Source organism: Mustela lutreola, chromosome 14, assembly GCF_030435805.1.
Source record: "Mustela lutreola isolate mMusLut2 chromosome 14, mMusLut2.pri, whole genome shotgun sequence".
In the NCBI taxonomy this organism is placed as follows: Eukaryota; Metazoa; Chordata; class Mammalia; order Carnivora; family Mustelidae; genus Mustela; species Mustela lutreola.
The window spans coordinates 51,168,345-51,190,082 of NC_081303.1; the positions used below are offsets into that span (position 1 = coordinate 51,168,345).

General features: G+C 49.8%; 1 protein-coding gene across 1 annotated transcript; it reads right to left on the reverse strand.

Moving 5' to 3' along the window:
- PM20D1 (peptidase M20 domain containing 1) lies at window positions 1-21,046 on the reverse strand. Its single transcript, XM_059146387.1, has 13 exons — window positions 20,807-21,046; window positions 17,432-17,518; window positions 15,751-15,983; window positions 15,260-15,346; window positions 14,055-14,188; window positions 13,365-13,484; window positions 12,602-12,677; window positions 12,146-12,207; window positions 11,816-11,894; window positions 9,879-9,950; window positions 4,648-4,816; window positions 1,903-2,002; window positions 1-722 (listed from the first exon to the last, which is right to left on the reverse strand). Exons 1-13 carry the CDS (start codon window positions 20,973-20,975, stop codon window positions 599-601), a joined length of 1,512 nt encoding a protein of 503 aa, XP_059002370.1. The 5' UTR covers window positions 20,976-21,046; the 3' UTR covers window positions 1-598.
- Between the last annotated feature and the right edge of the window lie 692 nt (window positions 21,047-21,738).

Genomic DNA, 21,738 nt, shown 5'->3' on the forward strand with positions numbered 1-21,738 from the left:
GACGCTGCCTTGCTCACTTTATTTGACCAGTTGTTGTGGTAATTACAGGGGTCTTACAATTTGACTAAGTTCTGCTCCAGATGTAGCATCAACTGGAGGGATGCAGGGGCAGGAGAGGAGAGATGAAGGGCCAGCTGAAAACGCCAAGGGAAGACAGAGGACGAGAAAGGCAGTTACAGCGCAAAGAAACGTTATCAGTGATGGAGGGCAGCCTGGAGAGTGTGCCCTAAATTAAACACTTCTAGAAGATAAAACCTGGCTGAGGTTTTCCAAATCTGCATTTGTCGAGTCAGGCCTTAACAAGCAGCAGTTAAATAACCAGCATGAGACCAGCAAGCCTGGTAACTTGTAAGATCAGGGCATGAAGGCAGTAAATGCTGGTTCAGCCGAGGTATGCGGATGTCTGGAGGAAGGAGGAAGTCAGGCTCCTGCCTGCCCACCCCTACCCCTTGGCCTTTTTGGTGACTCTGGAGTGAGTAAGGCGGGTGGGTGATGGATCACCAAGTGGTTTTGACCCAAAGTTTCATCAACATTAGCTTTCCCCTTGGGTTAGTCACGGCTGAGGTCAGGCACCCCAAATCCAGCTGGCTCCTTGACCTCACAGTTCGTGCTGGTGGGGTGCTGGCTCCTGGTCTGCGTCAGCATTCTGGATGAACTCAAAGAGGAATTTCACCTGGGTCTCATAGGCCTGGACTGAGATTTTCTCATTGATTCCGTGGATGCTGAGCAAGAAAGTTTGGGGAAGAGAGGAGAGAGCCATGTGCTGTAATGGGTATTACAGAGAACCCCTCCACCCCACGTCCCCTGAAGCCACCAGCCTTTGACCCTCCAGGGGTAAGAAGTAAGGTTTCAGGAGACACAAGATCATCTCTCCAGGGTCCAGCCCCATGGCAGAGAACAGTATGGGGAATATAATAAAAATAAAATCCCAGGGAGTTCAGACTCGTTTCCTGCTTGGGAATCTACGTGATAATTTCTCCTCCGAGGGGAAATTATTTTCTGAATTCTCTTTCTCTTAGGCCAGAGTCTCCTGGCCCCCACTTTAATCCCTCTCCAAAAGGAGAGGGAGGGTGACTGCCCAGGGTCGCTGTGGGGCCTTCACTTCACCTGGGAACTACCCATCAGATCTCGTGCTCACGACCTGCCTCCACACAGCGCAACACACAACCAAACCACACATGTACCTTCAAAGATAAATGTAACAGAGAGTAGCAACCTCCTCTTCCAGTTAACAGACAAAACCCACAAAGCTGTTCTTACACTCATATTCAAATGTTTTCGTTCTAGTGGCCTCTGACTTACGGGGAAATTAAACTGGGTATGATAAAGAACAGAAAGGTAAATGGAATTCAACGACCCCACCACCCCACACCCAGGACTAAAATTTTGCTGAAGAACCCACCCACAAAGTAGTAATTCACACACAGTAGTTGCAATTGGTGATCATGTCTTAGATTCCTACAGTGTGTTTTCTTCTGAGAATTCAAAGCATGTATCCATCTTTGACAACATACGGGTCTGGATTTCACTGAGTGGTCACTGACAAGTTTAGAGTCTCCCTTTTTGGGGAGAAAATGAAGTCCAGAGGGTAAGTACTTCTCCAAAGGGAGGAGGGAAAGGAAGGAAATCAGACCCAAGGGTCCTACTTCTACCAGGTCCTTTCCAATCGCCTGATTATCTCCATCCCCCCAAAATAGTGGCCAATTCGCCTACCTTCTGGGGAGTGGCAAGACTCTGACAATGAGGAAAAAGTTGGCCAGTTGGGCTCAATAATGTCTCCATTTTAGTTTGTGCAAACCCTGGCTTTGCCCCATTCTGTGCACTGGCAGGAGAATGCGGTGGGGGTAGGCCAGATGTATCTCCTCTTTGGCCCTTGCTGTCCAAAACATCTCCCTCACTCACCTACGGAAGCTCTGAGGAGTCATGTAGAGGGGGTTGAACCGGTAGATGCCAGCAGTGAGGTTTGCATAGTGTCTGCTGTCTGTGTTGCCAATACAAATGCCTAGATGGAGAAAATCAAGAACGGAGCTTTATGGGGGCCGCCAAGCCAAGGCAGATGGGGGAGGTGGGCTGACTGGGAAGTTAGGACTTCTGGGTCAATAAGAACATCACCAGGGCCCTCCAGGGAGCCTGCAGCTGTGAAAAGTTTTGTCCTTCAGGCTACCCATTCTTAAAACCTTACTAAAATGCTCTTTCGGCCAGAAGCATGGACTCTCGTCCCCATGACATGAGTGACCTACCCTTCAAATGACCCAGACCAAAGTGTCCTCTCTCCACGATGGCCAGGGAGGCCAATACCTTCATTTTATACCCTTAGCTGGGCTATTTCAGAAACTGAGCTCTCTAGAAATCTAGGTATCCCTTCTTTATTGCCTCAGCTCTTTATACCGCCCTAGCTCCAAAATAAACACCCTCCAGAGAGCGTTCCTGCTCTAAAGTGTAGTTCTCTTTAAGCAGAACATAATTTCCTGTTATTTTTATCCTCTGAAGGATGACTTTGTCTTCCAAGAGTCAAACTTCAGGTTAGGAAAGTCCCAGGACGGTCTCCAGTGTGTTCATCTCCAGAAGACAGTGGCAGCTCACCCCACGCTCTGGCTAGGGCTTGGGACCTGTCCCCACTGGGAGTGGTCTCTGAGAAAAGACATTCCCCCCACTCTCTACCCCGAATCACCAATTAAAGAATGGGGGGATGATCTGAGATGTTAACTGTGTTTTATTTCATTTTCCACTCCTGGTTTCCAAAGGGTAACTAGGCCCTTCAAACTCCTTGCTTTAGGGATTTCTACCAGTTGATGTCTGCCTATCTTTATTCTGTAAAGACCTAACCTTTAATGGGATTATGGTGGGTGCCCCAGAAGGGAGATGGTAGTTCAGGGAGGCTTTGAGGGCCAAGAAAGAAGAATTGGGACTAAGAGGGCCAGGATAGTGGAGACCCAGGCCTTGCTCTGTGGAAGGAGTTGGAAGAAGTGGCCGACCTCAGAGGGGATGGCTGTCTGGTATGCTCAGGGAGGTGGGGTCTTAGGTCCAGAGTCAAAGATCCCACTCCCCGCACAGGCCAGGAAATCAATGGAAATCTCCAACCTGAAGTGACTTTCTAGCTGGGCCATGGATGTCTAAGGTAACTGCCCAGGACCAATGAACAATGGCCCAGGGACTCCCACGCCATGTTGCTTCCTAAGACCTCGAGGACTGGATTAAAAATGAGGTGGTGGTAGGGGTGCCCCAAGACCCTAACAGTTCCTTTAGTTGAATTGCCTGAATAGTGGGACTTAGAGCCAGATTTAAGTCGATTAAAAACCAAGGCTGACCTTTTCACACCTGAGGATATAGAACACCTGAGGATATAGAACCGTGTGCTCCTTAAGGGGCCTGTGCCCAGCATAGAGGCGTGTCCGAAGTTTGCGCTTCCAAAATGAGGGACCTGGGGCATATGGGTGACTCAGTTGTTACGTGTCCAACTCTTTTTTCTTTCTTTTTTTAAAAGATTTTATTTATTTATTTGACACAGAGAGAAATCACAAGTAGGCAGAGAGGCAGGCAGAGGCAGAGGGGAAGCAAGCTCCTTACTGAGCAGGGAGCCTGATGTGGGGCTCGATCCCAGGACCTCAGGATCATAACCTGAGCCAAAGGCAGAGGCTTTAACCCACTAAGCGACCCAGGTACCCCAAGTGTCCAACTCTTGACTCTTACTTTTGACTCAGGTCATGATCTCAGGGTCCTGGGATAGAGTCCCACGTCAGGCTCCTACCTCAGTACAGAGTCTGCTTGTCCCTCGTCCCCCACCTGCTTTTGCTCTCACTCTATCTCTCAAATAAATTAACAAAATCTTAAAAAAAAAAAAAAAGCAAATGAGGGTATCCATGATTAAACCTAGATTTTGAAAAACCTGGTCTTAGCATTAGAGCATCCCCTCTCCACATCATGGACTGGAGATCCTCAAACTGTGGGCAGCCATCACCTGGTCCCAGGATGCCCTCAGGGGATTTGTTAAAAAGGTGGATTCCAGGGTCCTGCCCAGATCGGGTTAGCCTGAGTCTTTGGGAGTCCAGATTACCTGGACCCACTTTAATGAGTTCCCTAGGGAATCCTCTGCCACTCAAACTGGGGAGCCACTGTCTCCCCAGCCTAGGTTTGGAAGGCAGGCAGGACAGGTAGGGAAGGGGTACAGAGGCACTGCTGCTGGGACTGGTCTGGGCTGGGAGAGCAGAATGGGGTTCCTGCCAATGGTATAGGCAGGGAGGCATTTCTGAGCTCTGATGCTGAGCTATTATCCTAGGATGGGCCAGAACTAGCCTCAGAGAAACTTGGCCCCTTTTGTGGCTCCTCCAGAGGAGTGTGTGTATATGAGTGTGTGTGGTGGTGGGGTGGGTTCTGGGCTGGGCTGATCCTGTCCTCCATGCCAGAGAGGCTGGACTAGGCTAAGCTAGGACCCAGGCATGACTGACCTAATTTATTGTTTCTGCTCTTTTCCTGTTTGCTTTCTGACTTCCACTCCGAGGGGAAAATACAGTTCCAATCTCATCACGAGGGGAGGCAGCCAGATGTTTCCAGGCTGAACAGCTGGGGTGGAGGTGGGGCAGGAGACATTAGAGAGGAAAACGCTTCCAGCCCCCACCTCCCTCCAGCCACAGCTGATGAAGTCATTACCTGGGACAACAGTGCTGACTTCCGGGAAGATGGACTGTATGGTCTGGCGGAGCAACTGGTAGCCCAAGGCCTGAGAATCAGAGGGGCTGATGGGAAGGGGGTCAACGGCAGTCAACACGTGGAACTGGACCCGGTCGTCAGCCACAATGTTCTTGACGAGGTCTAGAACCTTGAGGGAGCAAGGAGAGGGAGTCTGAATTCGTACTAGCTGCTCTCCAAGTACCACGTGAACTGCAATAGCTCTGATCTCTCTGCAGTAAGGCAGAGCCCTGCAGCACACGGGGGAGCCCATTTCTGCACTGGGCCATCAATTTCAAGCACACCGGCTGTAGGAGATGGAAGAGTTGGGTCTTCCTGGCAAGCAATCTACAGCATGGCGGACTGAGGTTAAGTGTTCAGGGGGTTTGCCTCACAGCCACAAGGCAGGCAGGGAATTAGAAAATTAGGAAATCGCATGTCCTTCCTGTGGGCTGAGTCATGGGCCGGGTGGAATGCAGAAGACACAGCAGAAAGGGGAACACGACCATCTTGAGGCAGGGTTGCAGATGTGATGACCTCACTTCAACCTGGGAATCTGAGACAGCTGAGGAAAGGGTCACACACTTTTCTTCCTCATCTCTGGGCATCCCTGCTTCCTGTTTGTAACCAACTGCACTAGAGCCAGGAAGATGAGCTCAACACAGACAAAAAGTCAGGCGTTGGGGGACTGGTATTCAAGTTTTCTCTCTGCCTCCTTTCCTCAGGAAGGAACCTGAGGAAGCTCCTAGAAAATTCAGTCTGAAACAACTAGAGTTGAATCCAGCACAAGTCCTGGTCCCAGGCAGGACGTAGACCAGACCCTGAGGATCAGGTTACAGGGAGACATGAGAGAATGGACCCGGAGGCTGGCTTAGGGAGGCCCCCTGCCCCAGCCCACCCCATAACCCAGGGAAAGCCCCAGCACCGGTCTCATCCCATCTGATCAGCAGTTGTTTGAACTGCCTCTGCCCTAGAAAGAGGGGTGTCTCACAGCTGAGGATCACCTGCATGGGGGGGGCATTATCTCAAGAGTACCCCTTTTTATGGCACTGTCCCCTAGAATCATGCTAGGAACTGAGTCTGGAAAGGAATGAGGGTCCTATTTCTAGTTTAGAAACCAGCATTGAGCCAAACCAAACTCCCTGCTGCTGGATTAGTCTGAGGGTGGTAGAGGACAACTCACTTATCAGAGCTTTTTTTTTTTTTTGATGCCAGCACTTCTGTCCTAAATCCTCTAGTATGTGAATTAGTACACAGTTGTGATGTGCCTTCAACCAACAGGGAAGTTCCCAGTCATCCCCTTTAAGGTTGGTTGGGACTATGCCACTGACCTCTGTCCCAAATTACTTGAACATTCCAGCCTCTGGAAAGTGAAGAGCGCACACAGATGGGACCCCCTAGCTCTGTGAGAGGCCACAGGAGCTCCGATTCCCCACCAACTCTCAGGCCAGGTCCTGATGCAAGAGGAGTGGCTACCTCATTTCTGTGTTTTCAGAACCAGGAACGTAAAAGGCATGCGAGGGATGCTGGATACAAGAACTTGAAAAGATAGGAACCAATAAAAAGAGTGGGCCTTGGCTCATGAACTTGTCCAGGATGATAGTGCCGCTGGGCTGGGTTCTCTGCACCTGGTCTCTGACTTCACAAGGATGAAGCTTTACTGCTTCCAAAGCGCCCCCGGGCTGAGGTGGTACAGAGCCGCACCCGCAAGAGGGCAGGGTTCGTTCAGATGGATTCCTTGGTGGTGTGGATTCCGAGCCTGAATTTGAAAGAAGGTCATGAAATGCATGAAGAGACAGTCTGAGCGGTAGAGGGCGTGCACACAAACTGGGGAGTGACACCCACCTTGCGCTGCTGGGGGCCTCTTCGAGCTGTGTGACCTTGGGCGAGCTCCTTAAGCCCTTGTGAACGTAAGGGTAACTAACAGTAGCGCTGACCTGGGAAGGGGGCTGTGAGCGCTACTCCATCCCGCCTTAGAGCACCTTGGTTGTGAATGTCTTCCTTAAGAGGAACTCAGATGTGGCTTCCTGAGCACCTCACCCCTCTCTTTTTTATCTTATGTATTTTATATCCTCCATGGGATACAGTACTTACAAGCCAGATCAACGGCATCTTACCTCTTTTGAAGTTTGAGGCCTGTGCCCTTGCTGCCTGGAGGCTGTCCCCAGGTCTCTGTTCTGCATCATGTCCCAGGGTAAATGTCACCCTGGAGGACTGACTGCCTGTTCCTACCCCACCCCACAGTCACTTTGTGACACAACGTCCTAGGGTTTTCTTTATGGTACTTGCCTTTTAAAAAACCAACTTGGGGGGCGCCTGGGTGGCTCAGTGGGTTAAAGCCTCTGCCTTCGGCTCAGGTCATGATCCCAGGGTCCAGGGATCGAGCCCCACATCGGGCTCTCTGCCTGGCAGGAAGCCTGCTTCCTCCTCTCTCTCTGCCTGCCTCTCTGCCTACTTGTGATCTCTGTCAAATAAATAAATAAAATCTTAAAAAAAAAAACAAAACCCCAACTTGGTCATGTACTTGACCACTTGCGTGTTGCTGTCCCTTCCCCACTGGAACATCAGTGCCATCAGGATGGGAATCTTGGCTGCCGTGCGCACCGTTCTTCCAAGTGCTTAGAAGAATGTCCAGCTCATAGCAGCCACTCAGTAAACACTTGGTGAAGCAGTGAATGAAGGAAGGAAGGAATTTCCTGCGCTACGCTCTACAGAGGGGGGGCCATGACCCACCCCTTGAGTAGCTCATTACCATCCAAGGCGCCATATTCTTCCCCAACTCTCCTTCAAGTGGGGGCTTCCTGCAACAGCTCCCAGTGATTTTATTTTTACTCCTTGAGGCCCACTCAGAACAAACCTTCTACAGGGCAGCCAATGACATTTCTGAAGACTGCTCCTCACACAGAGGTGCTGGGGACCTCTCTACACTCACACCATGGGAGACACCAGTCGGAGATGGAGGACGAGGGTTCTGGGAACTGTGCATGCTCCTGCTGGACCCAGCCCAAGGCCCTGCACCCTTGGCCTTCAGACCAGCAGTGTCTGAGGGTAGAACCCGATGCACGGACAAAGCGGGGGTGGGATGGGGAGGGACCAGAACAAAAGGGTGCTGTGTGCTTTCAGATGCTGGAGGCTTTCCATTCCTCACTGGGCAGGTGGGCTGGATGCGCCCAGGGATTCCAGGGATTTTATGAGATAGACCGGGAAGGAAGGCCACTCTGGTGGGGGACCAGAGAGGAGGGAAGAGTGCCAGCAGCTGGGGAGATGAAAGCCCCAGCTGGTGGAAAACAGCCCTTGGAAAGGGCATGGAGTTGGAATGAGGCTGGAAAAAAACTGGTAGAAAGAAGTTCAATGAGGGGAATTCAGTGATTTCCTGGCCCCATGATCCTCTAGGGAGAGGACAAAGGTTGGCACTCGATGAAAAGCAGCAGAGCCCAGGGCTCACACCGGTCGCAGCTTCCCCCGAATGCTGGGTGATGCCGGGCTGGCCATCAATTCATTCCCCACCCCCCTGCAGGGAGGGTGTGCCTTGCACCCTGCGTGAGGATGAACAAAACCCTCCAGAGTGAAGAAAGTAGGGAGAAAGGAGTGTGGCTGACCCTCAAGGATTTGCACCAGAGACTCAGGGACCACAACCTGCCCCTAAGCCTGCTTCATTCTGGAATGTACTAGTCATTCCATAGTTGTTGCGCTGCGTCTTGAGATGAGTTTTTGAAGGATTAGATTTGCCTTTTGAACTTTTTTTTAGCTCAATCTGCTGTTTAAATAAGCTAGCCTTCCTGCAGATGCCAAACATTCTGCGCGACGGCTACTCAAGCCTGTATCTTTCAGGTCACATGTCACTTCCCCGGGGAAGCCTTGCCTGACCCCACGTGAGGTCTGGTTCCCTGTTACGTTCTCCACTAGCACCTGGTCCCTCTTCGTCATAGCACTCATCACAGCTTGCATTTATGCACGGATTTAAATCATTTTTAAATTGATGTTTCCAGAAGGTCACTCACTGTCAGGCTCTGTCCTCAATCCTCTTTACTTCTAATTTTATACATCCTTCCTATGGGCTTTTATTGACTCTAGAGGTTTCATTTATGTTAGTAACACTCCAGCCTGTATCTCTGGTTTATTCTATCTCCAGACCCGAGGTATTTATAATTGCCGAATTATAATTTATAAGCTTCTCAACCATTATACTTCTCTCCCAACGTGCTCTACTTCCTGAACTCTCCATCTTTTGGTTAAAGGCATCAGCTCCTGGCCCACAATGCAGGTTAAAACCCTCGGAGCCATCCCGCCTTCCTGTCTCCCCTTACCCATGACGCACGACATTCTGCTGAACCCAGCCTTCTCTGTCCCATCACCGCCACTACAACCGCTGCCTGAGAGGCTGTCACAGCTTCCCAGCTGTCCCTTCCTCCATGCCCACCTCCTCTGTATCGCCACCGGCACCGTCTTCCCAGAAGCACATCTGAGGACATCGGGACCCTGTTTGAAGACCTCTGACAGGTCCCTCTGTCCGTGGCACACAACACCCCGAGCCCCACGCTCCATTTTCACCACCTGCCACTTCTGCTGGGCTGTCCTCCTCTTCATCCCTACTTTACTTTAGCCGGAGTCTGAATGCCTGGCTTCTAGCTAAGTCCTACTTGTCTTTTATATGGTAGCTCACATGTCTTCTATACGGTAGCACTATTTCTACTGGTCAGGAAGCACTTTCTAGACCTTCAGAGACAGTGACAGTCCCCTTCTCTGCACCGGTCCTTCAGGAATTTATTCATCCCAAATCACTCTGGCCCTGGTCTGGTGTGGTGGTTGTGGAGCTAGACCCTTAGATGCGTCATCTTGAGTATATCACTTACCTGCCTTTTTGATCTGTGCCTCAGTTTCCCTGTTAAATAACGACCGTAGGGTGGCCATGGGCATTAAATGAATATGCACATACCTTAGAACAGTGTCACGTACCAAGCAAGCCTGCAGGATATTTCTGCTACTATTGTTATCATTCATCAGACTCCAAGCTCCCCCCGCCCAGAGGTCTCCTAATCCTAGTCACGTTCTTGGAAGCCTCCAGAGAAGGCTGAACAAATGCTATTGGATAAACCAACCAAGGTTGGTTGAAAAATGGTGGCTGGCCAGCCTTGGGACGGCAGCTACACCCACATCCTGAGCACTAAACATCCGTGATACTGAACCAATGGCTGGGAGCAGAAGTCACACACCTCCTGGACGGTCTGCGCAGAGTCAATCCGGAAGTTGACCATGGCCTGGGCCACTGAGGGGAGGACATTCACCTGGAGAGAGAACCACAAACCCTGGCCTGAGCCACACGTGCCTCCCACCCAGGAAAGGCCAACTACTACCAGTAGAGAAAGAGGAAGCTGATTTGATAAAGGCACAGAGCTCCATTTTCTGTCAGCTCCTTGTCTTCCTAGGGCTCCTGACAAGTGAGCAAGAGAGGTGTCTCTGCGATAGGCCAGACCTCCATGCTTCTTGGTCGTGGGGTGGGGGTCACAGAGAGCTGCTCAGTCCAAGACCGTTTTCTCTGAGGCCACGCAGACCTTGCTCTCCTGGCCCCATGCAGCATCGCGGGCTGTCTCCCGCACATGCTCTTTTCCAAGGCGCCTGGGCTGTCCCTGCAACAGCTAATGGTCACTCAGGACAGGGCGCCCTGAGCCACTGCAGGCCCCCATCACGCTGTGCCTGATCCCCACAGGCGGTGATCAGATGGTGGTCTCCCATATCTAACTGCAAAATGTGCCTCTGTTCTCTGCCTGCCCAGGAAGAACCCAAGACTAACTGGAAAAGAGAACTGGGCTCTGAGTGGAGTTTTTCCTTGGAGGCCATGAGAGAACAGACTCCCCAACTCTGAATCTTTCTTTGAACTGCTATGGTGCAAAAAATCACTAGAGTAGGGGCAGGAGAGCTGGGCTGTTACAAATTAGCCATGGGATTTTGCGTAATTATAACTTGTTTGTGCCTCTGTTTCCCGAATGTCAACTGGGGCAACAGTACCAGGAGGGCTGTGAGCAGATTGAAAGGAGTAACAAATGTGACGGTATTCTGGACGGAAAAAATGGCATTCACACGCAAGGACACGCTATTACGATTTCGGGGAATACTCTAGGCATGCTGGTAAGGACAGCTCGGGTCCAGCGGACACACTGGACACTCCGGTCAGTGAAGCTAGGAGGTCAGTGATGTGCCATTCATTGGGGACCAGAGCTCCACGAGGCCACCCGGTAAGCTAGGGGTATGGCGCTCCCTAAAACAGCGCTGGTGGGACTGGTAGTAACTGGGCCAGTCTCACCTTTCTCAAGACTGCAGGAAGGCCTAGGCCTGGGCTATCCAGAGAGGCTGTGGCTTGTTCCTTGAAACAGACACACCCCTTCGTGGCCAACCCAACTGGAAGTAGACCAATTTGCTGAAAAGCAGTTCTTGGAAAAGAAAAATCCATCAAAGTCATCATTCACTCAAAGTTTATCTCTACAAGTGAATTTCTCCTAGAACTGAGGTCCTTTCAGATTACCCAGTATTAGTGTGTTTTAGGAAATGACTAATATATGCCTTTAGGTGTTGTATATATCACAAATGTTATTGTAGACTTTTTAAGTGGCAGGTGAGTTTCTCTCTTTTGACTCAGAATAGCACAAGGGTAAAATACATTAATCATGCATTAAATCTGTCGGCAGGATCAACCTTTCCAAGGATGGTGAAGAATAACCAAAAGACCCTTGATGGTAGAAAAGTTAGAACCTTTAGTCTGCCTGATCAAAACGCTAAATATTTAACATGCTGAATGAGTATCCTTCCAGAAATTCCCAATAACTTCCCTTCAAACCAGTATCATGGCTGTTTTTTTTTTTTTTTTTTTTTTTGAAGGGGTACAGATAGATCCAAGGAACCTGGGAGGGGCCACAGACACCCCCTAAAATACACATATACAAAATCTGGCCAGCAATTTCAGAAGGTTTGTGACCCTCAGCTACATTTGTTTTTGAAGATTACCCAACTGGTACCACTGTGTAGTTCAGCCCTGGGCCTTCCTAGTATACGAACTGCAACCAGAGGAGGAAGAAGGGGTGGGAGACAAAGCCAAAGGTTGGAGAGGTGGGTGGACAGTGAGGAAAAGGTGTAGGGAGGATCCAGGAGATGTTACCTTGACTCCTGCGTTGAACATGGTGAGGGCCACAGTGGTCCTGACCAGAGCGTTGGTTATGTAATTCCTCTCCATATACCTAAAGCAAAAGGACTAAGGTCAGACATTAGGAAGAACCGTCCAATGTGGAGAAAGAATGGGTTAGAAGATCACCCACTTTCCTGACTCTTGGAGATCTTTAAGACTAGGAGGGACATCCTATGTGTGAATCAGATGTAGTTCTGGTGGCAAAGGGATGATTAATCAGGCCCTGTTAAGCCAAGAAGAGGGGACTGGGTAGGGGGTAGGTTTGGGCTGGAGGATGAGAAAGAAGGAAAGATAAAACTTTACCTGCTTACAAGCGGCCCAAATAGCCACAGGTTGCTCAAGATAATATTGGCAGGGAAGGGGAACTGAAAGGGAAAGAACCAGATCAGCCAGATTTCAGAGGGGTCAAGGTAACGGGGTCCCTGTACCCGAGGCCTGGGTCTCTCCCTCCTTTAGATCTGCCTTGAGGGCCCTCAGCGGTAGCCTTGAGTAAGGACGAGTGGGAGGAACCAGCTCCCAAAGGGTGCCTGGGTGTGCCAAGTCTTAGGGTCTCAGAGGAGCACCAACACCCCTGGGAAGAGTCAGATCCTGGCATTTACTGCCAGCTCTGTCTTGGCTCAGCCTCTGGCTGAAAACAGGTGAGCACATGCACAGCTCTGGTCAGCAGCGGGCCCCTCTACTACTCTGGAAGCTACATTTCTGCCACCCTTTCTTCCTCTTCCACAGCCAACCAGGAATGTGGGAGATGCCTTTTCCCACCTCGTGGGCCAGTTGCTGCAGTGTCATTTTCAGTGGCCCGCTTCCAAACATGTTCGGCATTGGGGTCTGCTCAAGGCTGGAAGAGAAACGGAATTCTCAAGACTTCCCCAACCCCGGTTAAAGGTCGGAGATCTGAACGCAAGAAGGAGGGAGACAGGATTTTTCAACAGGTCTGGCTAGGAGGTGTCGTCCCGTTCACCTGTCACCTCCACCTGTTTGGAGACCTCAACGCCCAAACAGGACACTTCAAGTCCATTAGCAGAAGCTGTCCCCGTCCGGCAAGTCCAAGCAGGTACCCCGACTCTCATACCACCTACCACACCGTAGCAGAGTTCTCAGTCTCTGTGGCTACCTGTGAGTTCCCTGAGGAAAGGGACGGTCTGTTCCTGGGCACGGAGCCTTAAACGTTGGTCATCAGTTACATCTTTAACTGAAGTAATATACTTCTTCTTCCCACTTTGCTAAGAACACCCAGCCGGAGGGAAGCTTTGTTGGGACAGACCCTGCTGTGCTCACCCTCAGTCTGCTGCCCTTAGGTCCTGCCCTGGCTTTTACTGCCAGCTCCTGCTTGCAATATGGGTAGATTCTTCTCTGACCTCTAATCCCTGCCTGGGTACTGGTGCCTCTGTCCTCCCAGCAGCCCCCATTGTGGCCTTTCAGCCCAGCTGCAGGGCAGGAAGCTTAGCCTCTTCCAACTCATAGTGGGAAAGTACCAGGTCTTCCATCCCGAGTGCGGCTAGGGAGCGGGGCCCATGCTGCTTACCGGCTAACAGCGGCCGCGAGGATGCCGATGGTGGTCTCCTTTGGGGGAGCTGAGGAGTGGCCTGGACTCATGTTTACTTCAAGCCTGAGGTTAATTAAACCCTTCTCTGAGAGCCCAATCCTGCAGGAGAGAATTGGAGAGGAGCTTCCTGACTTCCTCCCACCCTGAATTATCCCATGGGCCCAGAGGTCTGCCTGTACGGTGGTCCGGTGGTCTAGGAGATTGGCTTCATGCTGCCTAAAAAAACCAACCCTAGGGCGCCTGGGTGGCTCAGTGGGTTAAGCCGCTGCCTTCGGCTCAGGTCATGACCTCAGGGTCCTGGGATCGAGCCTCGCATCGGGCTCTCTGCTCAGCAGGGAGCCTGCTTCCCCCTCTTTCTCTGCCTGCCTCTCTGCCTACTTGTGATCTTTCTCTCTGTCAAATAAATAAATAAAATCTTAAAAAAAAAAAACAAAACAAAACAAACAAAAAAAACCAACCCTAGAGGAGAAAGGGAAAGGGGGAACCCAAACCTGGTGGGCATTCAGGAGCAGAGGAGTAAAATAAGGAGTTGCCTCAGTATGACTTACAGACACAAGGCTGGGGTCATCTGGAGGGGGATGAGAATACCTTCCAAAGTTGGGGTGGGCAGGGGTATTGCTCGGTGGTAGAGCATTTGACTGCAAAGTAGGGGTGGGGTACTTTACTCACATAGCAAAGGGCTTCTTGAGGTAGGGAATGAAACCATCCAAGATGAAGTTACCCTCGTCCACAATGAAGGCTAGCTTGACACCCCTTGCCTGTAGCAGGGCTGAGATCTTCTGGGCCCCATTATATCCCGACACCTGCAAACATTGAACCCATGGCCACGGTCCTTTGCAGCCAGACCTCCAGTAGCCAGTGGAGACACATTCAACATAGTTGGGGGCTCTAGAACCATCCTGCCCAGTCTCTTCCTGGGGAAGGGGCAGGGGTAAGGGGCCTAGACAATCCTGCTTCACTAGACCCTGGAATATCACAGCTGGACAGCCAGACCACCCTCATTTCACAGATGAAGAGACTGGGACCCACAGAATGGGGTTACTGGCCCAGGGTCAATGTAGGTGACATCACTGGAAACAAAATACTGATTCCTTGCTCCCTGTTGGTTCTCTTTCTATCACACCCATGTTTCTCAAGGTGTCATGGATGGAACCTGCCTTAGACATTACCAGGGAGTTTGTTAAAAAATTCAGCACTATGCCTATCGCTAAATGAAAGAAGCCGATCTGAAAAGGCTGTATCCTGGATGAGTCCAACTATAGGACGGTCTGGAAAAGGCAAAACTATGGAGACAGTAAGGAAAAAAAAATCTGTGGTTTCCAAGACTTGCGGGAGGGAGAGAGGGATGAATAGGGGGAGCACAGGGGATTTCTAGGGCAGTGACACTACTCTGTATGACACTATAATGGACCCTATATGGTGGACCCATGTCACTGTTGGACCAAGCCAACAGAATGGACACCAAGAGTAAACCCCAGCGTAAACTAGGGCTTTGGGTAATTATGATGTATCAGTGTAGGTTCATCACTTGTTTCAAATACCCCTCCGCTGGAGATGCAGACAATGGGGGAAGCTATAAGGGAAGTCTGTAGACCTTCTCAGTTTTGCTGTGAATCGAAAACTGCTCTAAAAAATAAAACCTTTTAAAACCAAATTCAGATCTATGGCTCAGGGTGTGGGAATCTGCACTTGGGTCCAGGGCCTTAGACCGTCCTGGCACAAAGATACCCAGAGAAGCTGGCAAAAACCCCACACCATATTCTGGAGACCCTGCAGCTGGGGAGCAAACTGGCCTAGAGTGAAACTCCCTACCACCCCCCCCCCCCCCACAAACAGAGGTTCTCGAGATGGTTTACAGGGTGAGGAGGCTTTACCTCTTCATCATGGCCCAGAGCAATGAAGAAAGATCTTCGGGGGATGTAGTTTCTGTTCAGCAGGAGCTCCAGGGCCTGTAAGATCGCCTGGGGTGGGGAGAAGCAGAAGGGAAGAGGGAAAATCAGGGCATCGGTGACATACAGCTGCCTGCATCAGGCCTGCTGGGGCTGGCACCAGACACTCTCTTTAAAGAGAACACATTCAAGGGGCCCAGGGGGAGGGTGCTGAGGAAGCTTAGCTCCTTTCCTAGCATACATGTATCAGTTCACAGCTGAAAGGGTCCCTGGAGATCATCTACTCCAGTCCTTGTTTCGCAGTTGAGAAATCAAGACCCAGAAAAGGACAGTGACCAAGCGATGGCTGGAACCCAGGTCGCCTGGAGCCAAGGTTCTTTCCACTATAACCCCCTGAATCCCAGGGGTCAGCAGAGCGTGCCCAATCTGGGGGACTCTTTAGGGCCCCCAGGCAGAGGGAACAAAGCATTTCAGACCATCAGAGAGTTCTTGTTGTCCACTGTGCCTCGGCCGTGGATGAAACCATCACGCTCCAAGCCGGAGAACGGGGGCACCTCCCAGCCTTCGTCAGGGGCGGGCACCACGTCACTGTGCGCCATCAGCATGTAGGGCTGCAAGCTGGGGTCTGAGCCTCGGACAGTGAGCAAGTGGCTATACTCTCCTATGACTTCATGCTGAATAAAGCTGGTTTTGAAAATGGTCGGAAAGACTAGGGACAAAGGGATGAAAAGCAGGGAGAGAGAAAGCCAGATTTAACACTTTCCTTTGGATTTCTTACCATTTCATAGATGTCTGCCCGGGGCCCTGCCTTTTTAAAAACATGCAGCGTCCTGTAGGAAGCCTTCCGTCCTGTAGGAAGCCTTCCCGAACAAAACCAGTGGGATTCCTGATGTGCCTGGCCACTCTCTAAAATTCCTCTTCCTCATATCTTAATGTGCTGCTCCTATGCAGGAATGGGCATATCAAGATTCTATCACGGTGACAGCTGATAGAGGAAGATCTGGTTTGGTGTGACTCACAATATGTTATCACAAGTATATGCTACTGGGCTATGAAGATGAGGAGTGTGTTAAATTTTAAATACAGCAGTCCCCAATATCCAAATTACTTGGAACCAAACATGACTTTTATATTAAAAAGAAAAAGAGAAAGGCCATTTTTTTACTTAAAAAATAATATTTCTACTGTGTGTATCACATGGAGAGAAGACTGCTCTGTCTAGCACAAGGCCACACTCCTGTGTGCTGGTGTGGATTTCTCAGGGTCGGTTACTTGGGTTGCAGACGACGTTAGAGAGGGAGTTAATCACTATACACCTGGGCCGACTCCCCCCAGCTCTGACAACTATGGAGGGGCTGTTTTTTCCCTTTGACTTAGGAAGAGGGCCTCACTACTCTCCAGGAGCTTTCCACATGACGACTGGGGCGTTCCAAGCCTCCTGTTTCTTCTTGACCCATCCCTTCTTTGGCTCACATCGGGGTGACGGGCTGATAGCGCAGCTCAAAGTTGCCAAGGGCTTTGAAACTCAGAAATAAGTCAGTTAAAAATCTGGGGAAGGGACCAGGTGGATGGAGTGTGTACAGAGGTGTGTAGGTGTGTGTATGGAGGTAGGGGTGGGAAGAGCCTGGGGTAGAGTTTCTAGAAACTTGCATGGGAAGAAGGAATGCCTATTCCTACCTTTTTTTTTTTTTTTGCTATTTAAATCTGAGTATAGTGACACAAATGTCCCCTCTGTTTTCGGTATACAGCGTGCTGTATTCACTGCAAGTGTAGCTACTATCTGTCCCGACACGAAGCTGTTAGACTAGGACCAACTATATTTGTTCACCTGTGCCCTTTATTCCCCTTCTTCATTCCACCTGTTGATTACATCATATTTACTGACCATAACATATTCAGGGCAAAGATCAGGAGAGTTCAAACTCCAACCCAACAGGGACGTGCTTTAATTTTTCAAAAGCCAAACAAAGCTTTAGTCTCTACTCTGCATTCAGACTCCTGGGGCACTTCTATTCCTCCCCACTGCGTGTAATAGGCCCACGGCAATTGGACTGTCCTCTGGTCAGTAACAAAAGACACTTCTTCATCACCTTATTAAAAAACTGTCTGCCGTTCTGCCCCCCCCCCCCCCGCCCCTTTCCACAGCTTGTGGCAGACCTGTCTGAAGGTATTCTCCAAACTGAGCCAGGGCTGTTGTGTTCAAGTTCTCGGGGCTGAAGGACACTGTTGGAATCTGGATAGCACCTGTCGGGGCAGATAGAGATGGGAGATTACGGATGATAACAACCAGTGGTTTTCCCATAGCTCTCTGTGCAGAGAGAGTTCTGCCTTCTTACTGTGGAGGACAGAACGATCCTATGGGGTTATTTTCTCTAATGCGAAGGTGGGAAAACAAGTTAGAGGGGTTGGATGAGCTACTCAGGACTGTCCTGAAATAAGCAGCAGAACTGGGATTAAAACCCAGATCTTTAAGATTTTTTAGACTAATATATATATTTTTAATTTATTTGACAGAGAGAGAGAGTATGTGCATGAGCGAGGCTAGGAGCCTGGGTGAGGGGCCTGTTTCTCCCTCTGCCTACTGCTCCCCCACTTGTGCTCTCTTCCTTTTCTCTATGACAAATAAATAAATCTTACCAAAAAAATGGTATGCTGACTATATTCATAGTTGCTTGGATTTACCCAGAAGATTTCCAGGATACAAAGGAAGCTAATGCAAGTAGCTACCTCTGCGTATTTGTGGGGGCAAGAAAATGGTGGTGGTTGGTGGGAAACAGGGCCACAAAGACAGGGTGGGACTGAGACACCCCTGCCCCCACCCCCGACCTCTGACACTATTTTTTGGTTTTAACTCTGTGAATGTATTACCTATCCAGAAATAAAGGAAACATTTTTTAATTGGCAAAAAAAATGTGTGTGTGTGTGCGCCTGTGTGTGTATATAATATTCAGCCACAAAAAGTGAAATCTTGCCATTTGTGACAGGATAGATGGACCTAGAGGGTATTATGCTAAGCGAGAAAGACAAACACCATATGATTTTACTCCTATGTGGAATGTGAAGGAAGGAGAGAAAGAGAGAAATTAAACAAATAATCAAATTAAAATAAACATAAATACAGAGAACAGACTAGGGAGTTCTAGAGGGGATCAACCATGTGTGATGGATGGGAACTAGACTTGTGGTGGTGATCATTTTTCATTGTATACAGATGTCAAATTACAAAACTGTACACTGAAATTTTAAAATAATAATAATAAGGAGTTAAAAAAAAAAGGAAAATAAAGTCCAAGATGGGGGGAAGGGTAGGGGTAGGTGGACAGGAATAGATTTTGTGGATCCTGGGATCCACAGTGGGAAGCTGCTATAAATTGCTTCTAAGCCTCACTCTGCTTCTGAAACCATCATCCCTCCAATGAACCGGAGAAGCCCACTATCCTGGATCCCTACATGAGGGAGGCTTTGTGTGCAGAAAGCAGATTTATTCCTCATGGACTGGCTCACCCAGAGTCTCACTGATCTCTCAACAAAGGCCAGCATTCTGGCACATGATGGAAAGTGTGGATTTAGGGGCCCCTGAGTGGCTCAGTGGGTTAAACCTCTGCCTTCGGCTCAGGTCAGGATCTCAGGGTCCTGGGATCGAGCCCCACATCGCATGGGGCTCTCTGCTCAGCAGGGAGCCTGCTTTCCTCTGTCTGCCTGCCTCTCTGCCTACTTGTGAACTCTCTGTCAAATAAATAAATAAAATCTTTAAAAAACAAAAAACAAAACAAAACAAAAAAAGGAAGGTGTGGATTTAGAAACTCCTCTACTCCTCAGTCCTTAATCATTTCATCCACTTTACCCAGATGTGTCAGGTCTTAAGTTGCTACTAGGCCTGAAGGCTTTACACTTTGATCCATTATTACATGAAACACCTGTGGGAGGGGAATGCAGTAAGATAGGAGGTATTGATTAGCTATCCGGAAACACAGTGAGAAGAACACACACACCCAGGCATGCAGGCATTTATCAAGGGAGGGCCTGTGAAAGATATGCTTCCCTTTGTGAGTTTTGCTAAGGATCCGCCCTGCATCACAGTCCATCACATGTCCCACATAAGGAGATGTAGGCCATATAGCCACATGGTTATAAGGTCCCTACTGTGGGTTCTTTAAATAAGGAATCTTTTGCTTTCTTCTAGGTGAAAAGACTCTGGGGTGAGCAGCTGTCCCCCGGCTTTCAGAGAACTCACTATTTGTGCTGCTCTGCCTCCAGACCAATCGTTCAGGCACATGGACAATGTATCTTCAATCACGGGGGTTAGCACTGGGTCCCTGCATCTGCCTGCACATGTTTATGTAGGCAGTTTCTTTTAATCCATTATTTTAATGAAAGGGAAAAGACTGGAGCTAAGCCCAGTGGTGAGGGTTTCATTATTCCTTAGAATCTAGCCCTCCACAGAACCTTTCCTCTTTTCTCCTGGAAAACGCAGACTGAGAAGGCAAATGAGTTTTTTTTTTTTTTTAAGATTTAATTAATTAATTTATTTGATAGAGAGAGATCGCAAGTAGGCAGAGACGCAGGCAGAGAGAGAGAGAGGAGGAAGCAGGCTCCCTGCTGAGCAGAGCCAGATGCGGGACTCGATCCCAGGACCCTGGGATCATGACCTGATGAAGGCAGCGGCTTAACCCACTGAGCCACCCAGGTGCCCGGCAAATGAGTTTTTAACCTTGGTTTGAGGTCTAGGGGAGAGATGTCTGTTAATTTGGAGAGGAAATCTGCAACATCTCACACCCCAGGGTTTCGGAGTCCTTCCGAGCTGGATGGATCCTACAAGCTAGAGATGCTATCACACCCTGCTCGCTCCTTGCCCTGGAGTCTCTGGGGAAGGTCATTTAATTGACCAAAGCGTCAATTTCCCTCCACTGTAGATAAGATTAAGATAATTTAGTTTTAAATCACAGAGATTTCACAGAAGTGAAAACTTTCTAAGGTTAAAAGTACGGAAGAAAAGGGGCACCTGGGCAGCTCAGTGGCTTAAGCCTCCTCCTTGGGCTCAGGTCATGATCTCCGGGTCCTGGGATCGAACCCCGTGTCAGGCTCTCTGCTTAGCGGGGAGCCTGCTTCCCCTCCTCTCTCTCTGCCTGCCTCTCTGCCTCCTTGTGGTCTCTGTCTGTCAAATAAATAAATGAAATCTTAGAAAGTACGAAGTACGAAGAAAATTATTGCAGTATTGCAATACTAAGGAAAAGCAGGGGGGTAGGCTGGGTGATGAGCAAGGCAGCAGGGGCGGTGGTGGAAGCTGGGGTAGATTCCGGACAAGGCAGGGAACACCGGAGTCCCCCAGAAGCCAGATCTGGGGCAAGAGTGACGTCCCCAAGCCCCGGCAGGAGGTGCTGGGACTCGGGCTAGTGCTGGTCTGGGGAGTGTGGTGGCGCTCCAGTTCTAGTAATGGACCCTCTGCGGAGGGCGTGGGGAGGCACGGGTTGGGGCCCCAGGAGAGAGGGACCCCGTATCTGGGCGAAGCTGGCTGCAGGGGACCAGGCTCACCTTTCAGCGCTTCCTTCATCGCGAAGCGCTCGCCTGGGCTGAACTGAGAAGGGATTTGCGGCGCCTTCTGATGCTTCTGGCCCTTCAGGTCCTGCGATCTGGAGACTGTGGAGGTACCTAGCAGCAGCAGAGCCGCCAGAGCCAGCACGCAAACACACTGCGGAACCATGCTTCCCTCCGGTCTGCAAGTGGAGTTTGCACCTCAACTACCGAGACGGAGATTGTCGTCCTGTCATTGCTCCAATTCCCGCAATTGCATTAGCCCCACCCTATCCCCAGATCTGACCAATCGTCGCTGGCCCGGGGCTGAGGAACAACCAATCGGCGGGACGGCTCCGCCCAGGTGCGAAGGGCCTTTCGGGAGTGGTGGTTTCTCGGTCTGGGGCAGGCAGAAGTAGGTCAGAGGTGAGGGCTCCAGGTCCACCGTAGGTCTGAGGCGCCCTTGATCTTCTGCTTTGAGGTTCTCGGAAATCCCTTGCTATATGACAAACCAATTAAAGGGGGGAAACGCAAAATAAAATCAGCAAAGCGTGTCAGACCTTAATCGGCTTCTCACTTCTGAAGTTTAGAACTTGATTACCAGCCCCCTGGATGGGGGCTCCTGGCTTTACTTATTACCGGGCCCCCGGCTTTATTTAACCTGAAATTGAAACAGTATTCCTCTATCTATAGACGTGGCTTTGAATCAGCTCAGAGGGCTTGCCCCTGTTTCGCTGGAAGTGTTTTAGATATTAATGTAAACACTGCATTTTTGCAACTCTAGGCAAATACATGAAGACTGAAGGATGTTGAGAAAGATTGTGCTTCAATAATTTTGATGTACTTAATAAACTGAAATTTTAATAGCTGTTCACAGTAAAGGATCATTTTGGAAAAAGAAAGAAAAGAAAATTGGGACACAGAATAAAATTAGATTTATGGGAGCCAGAAAA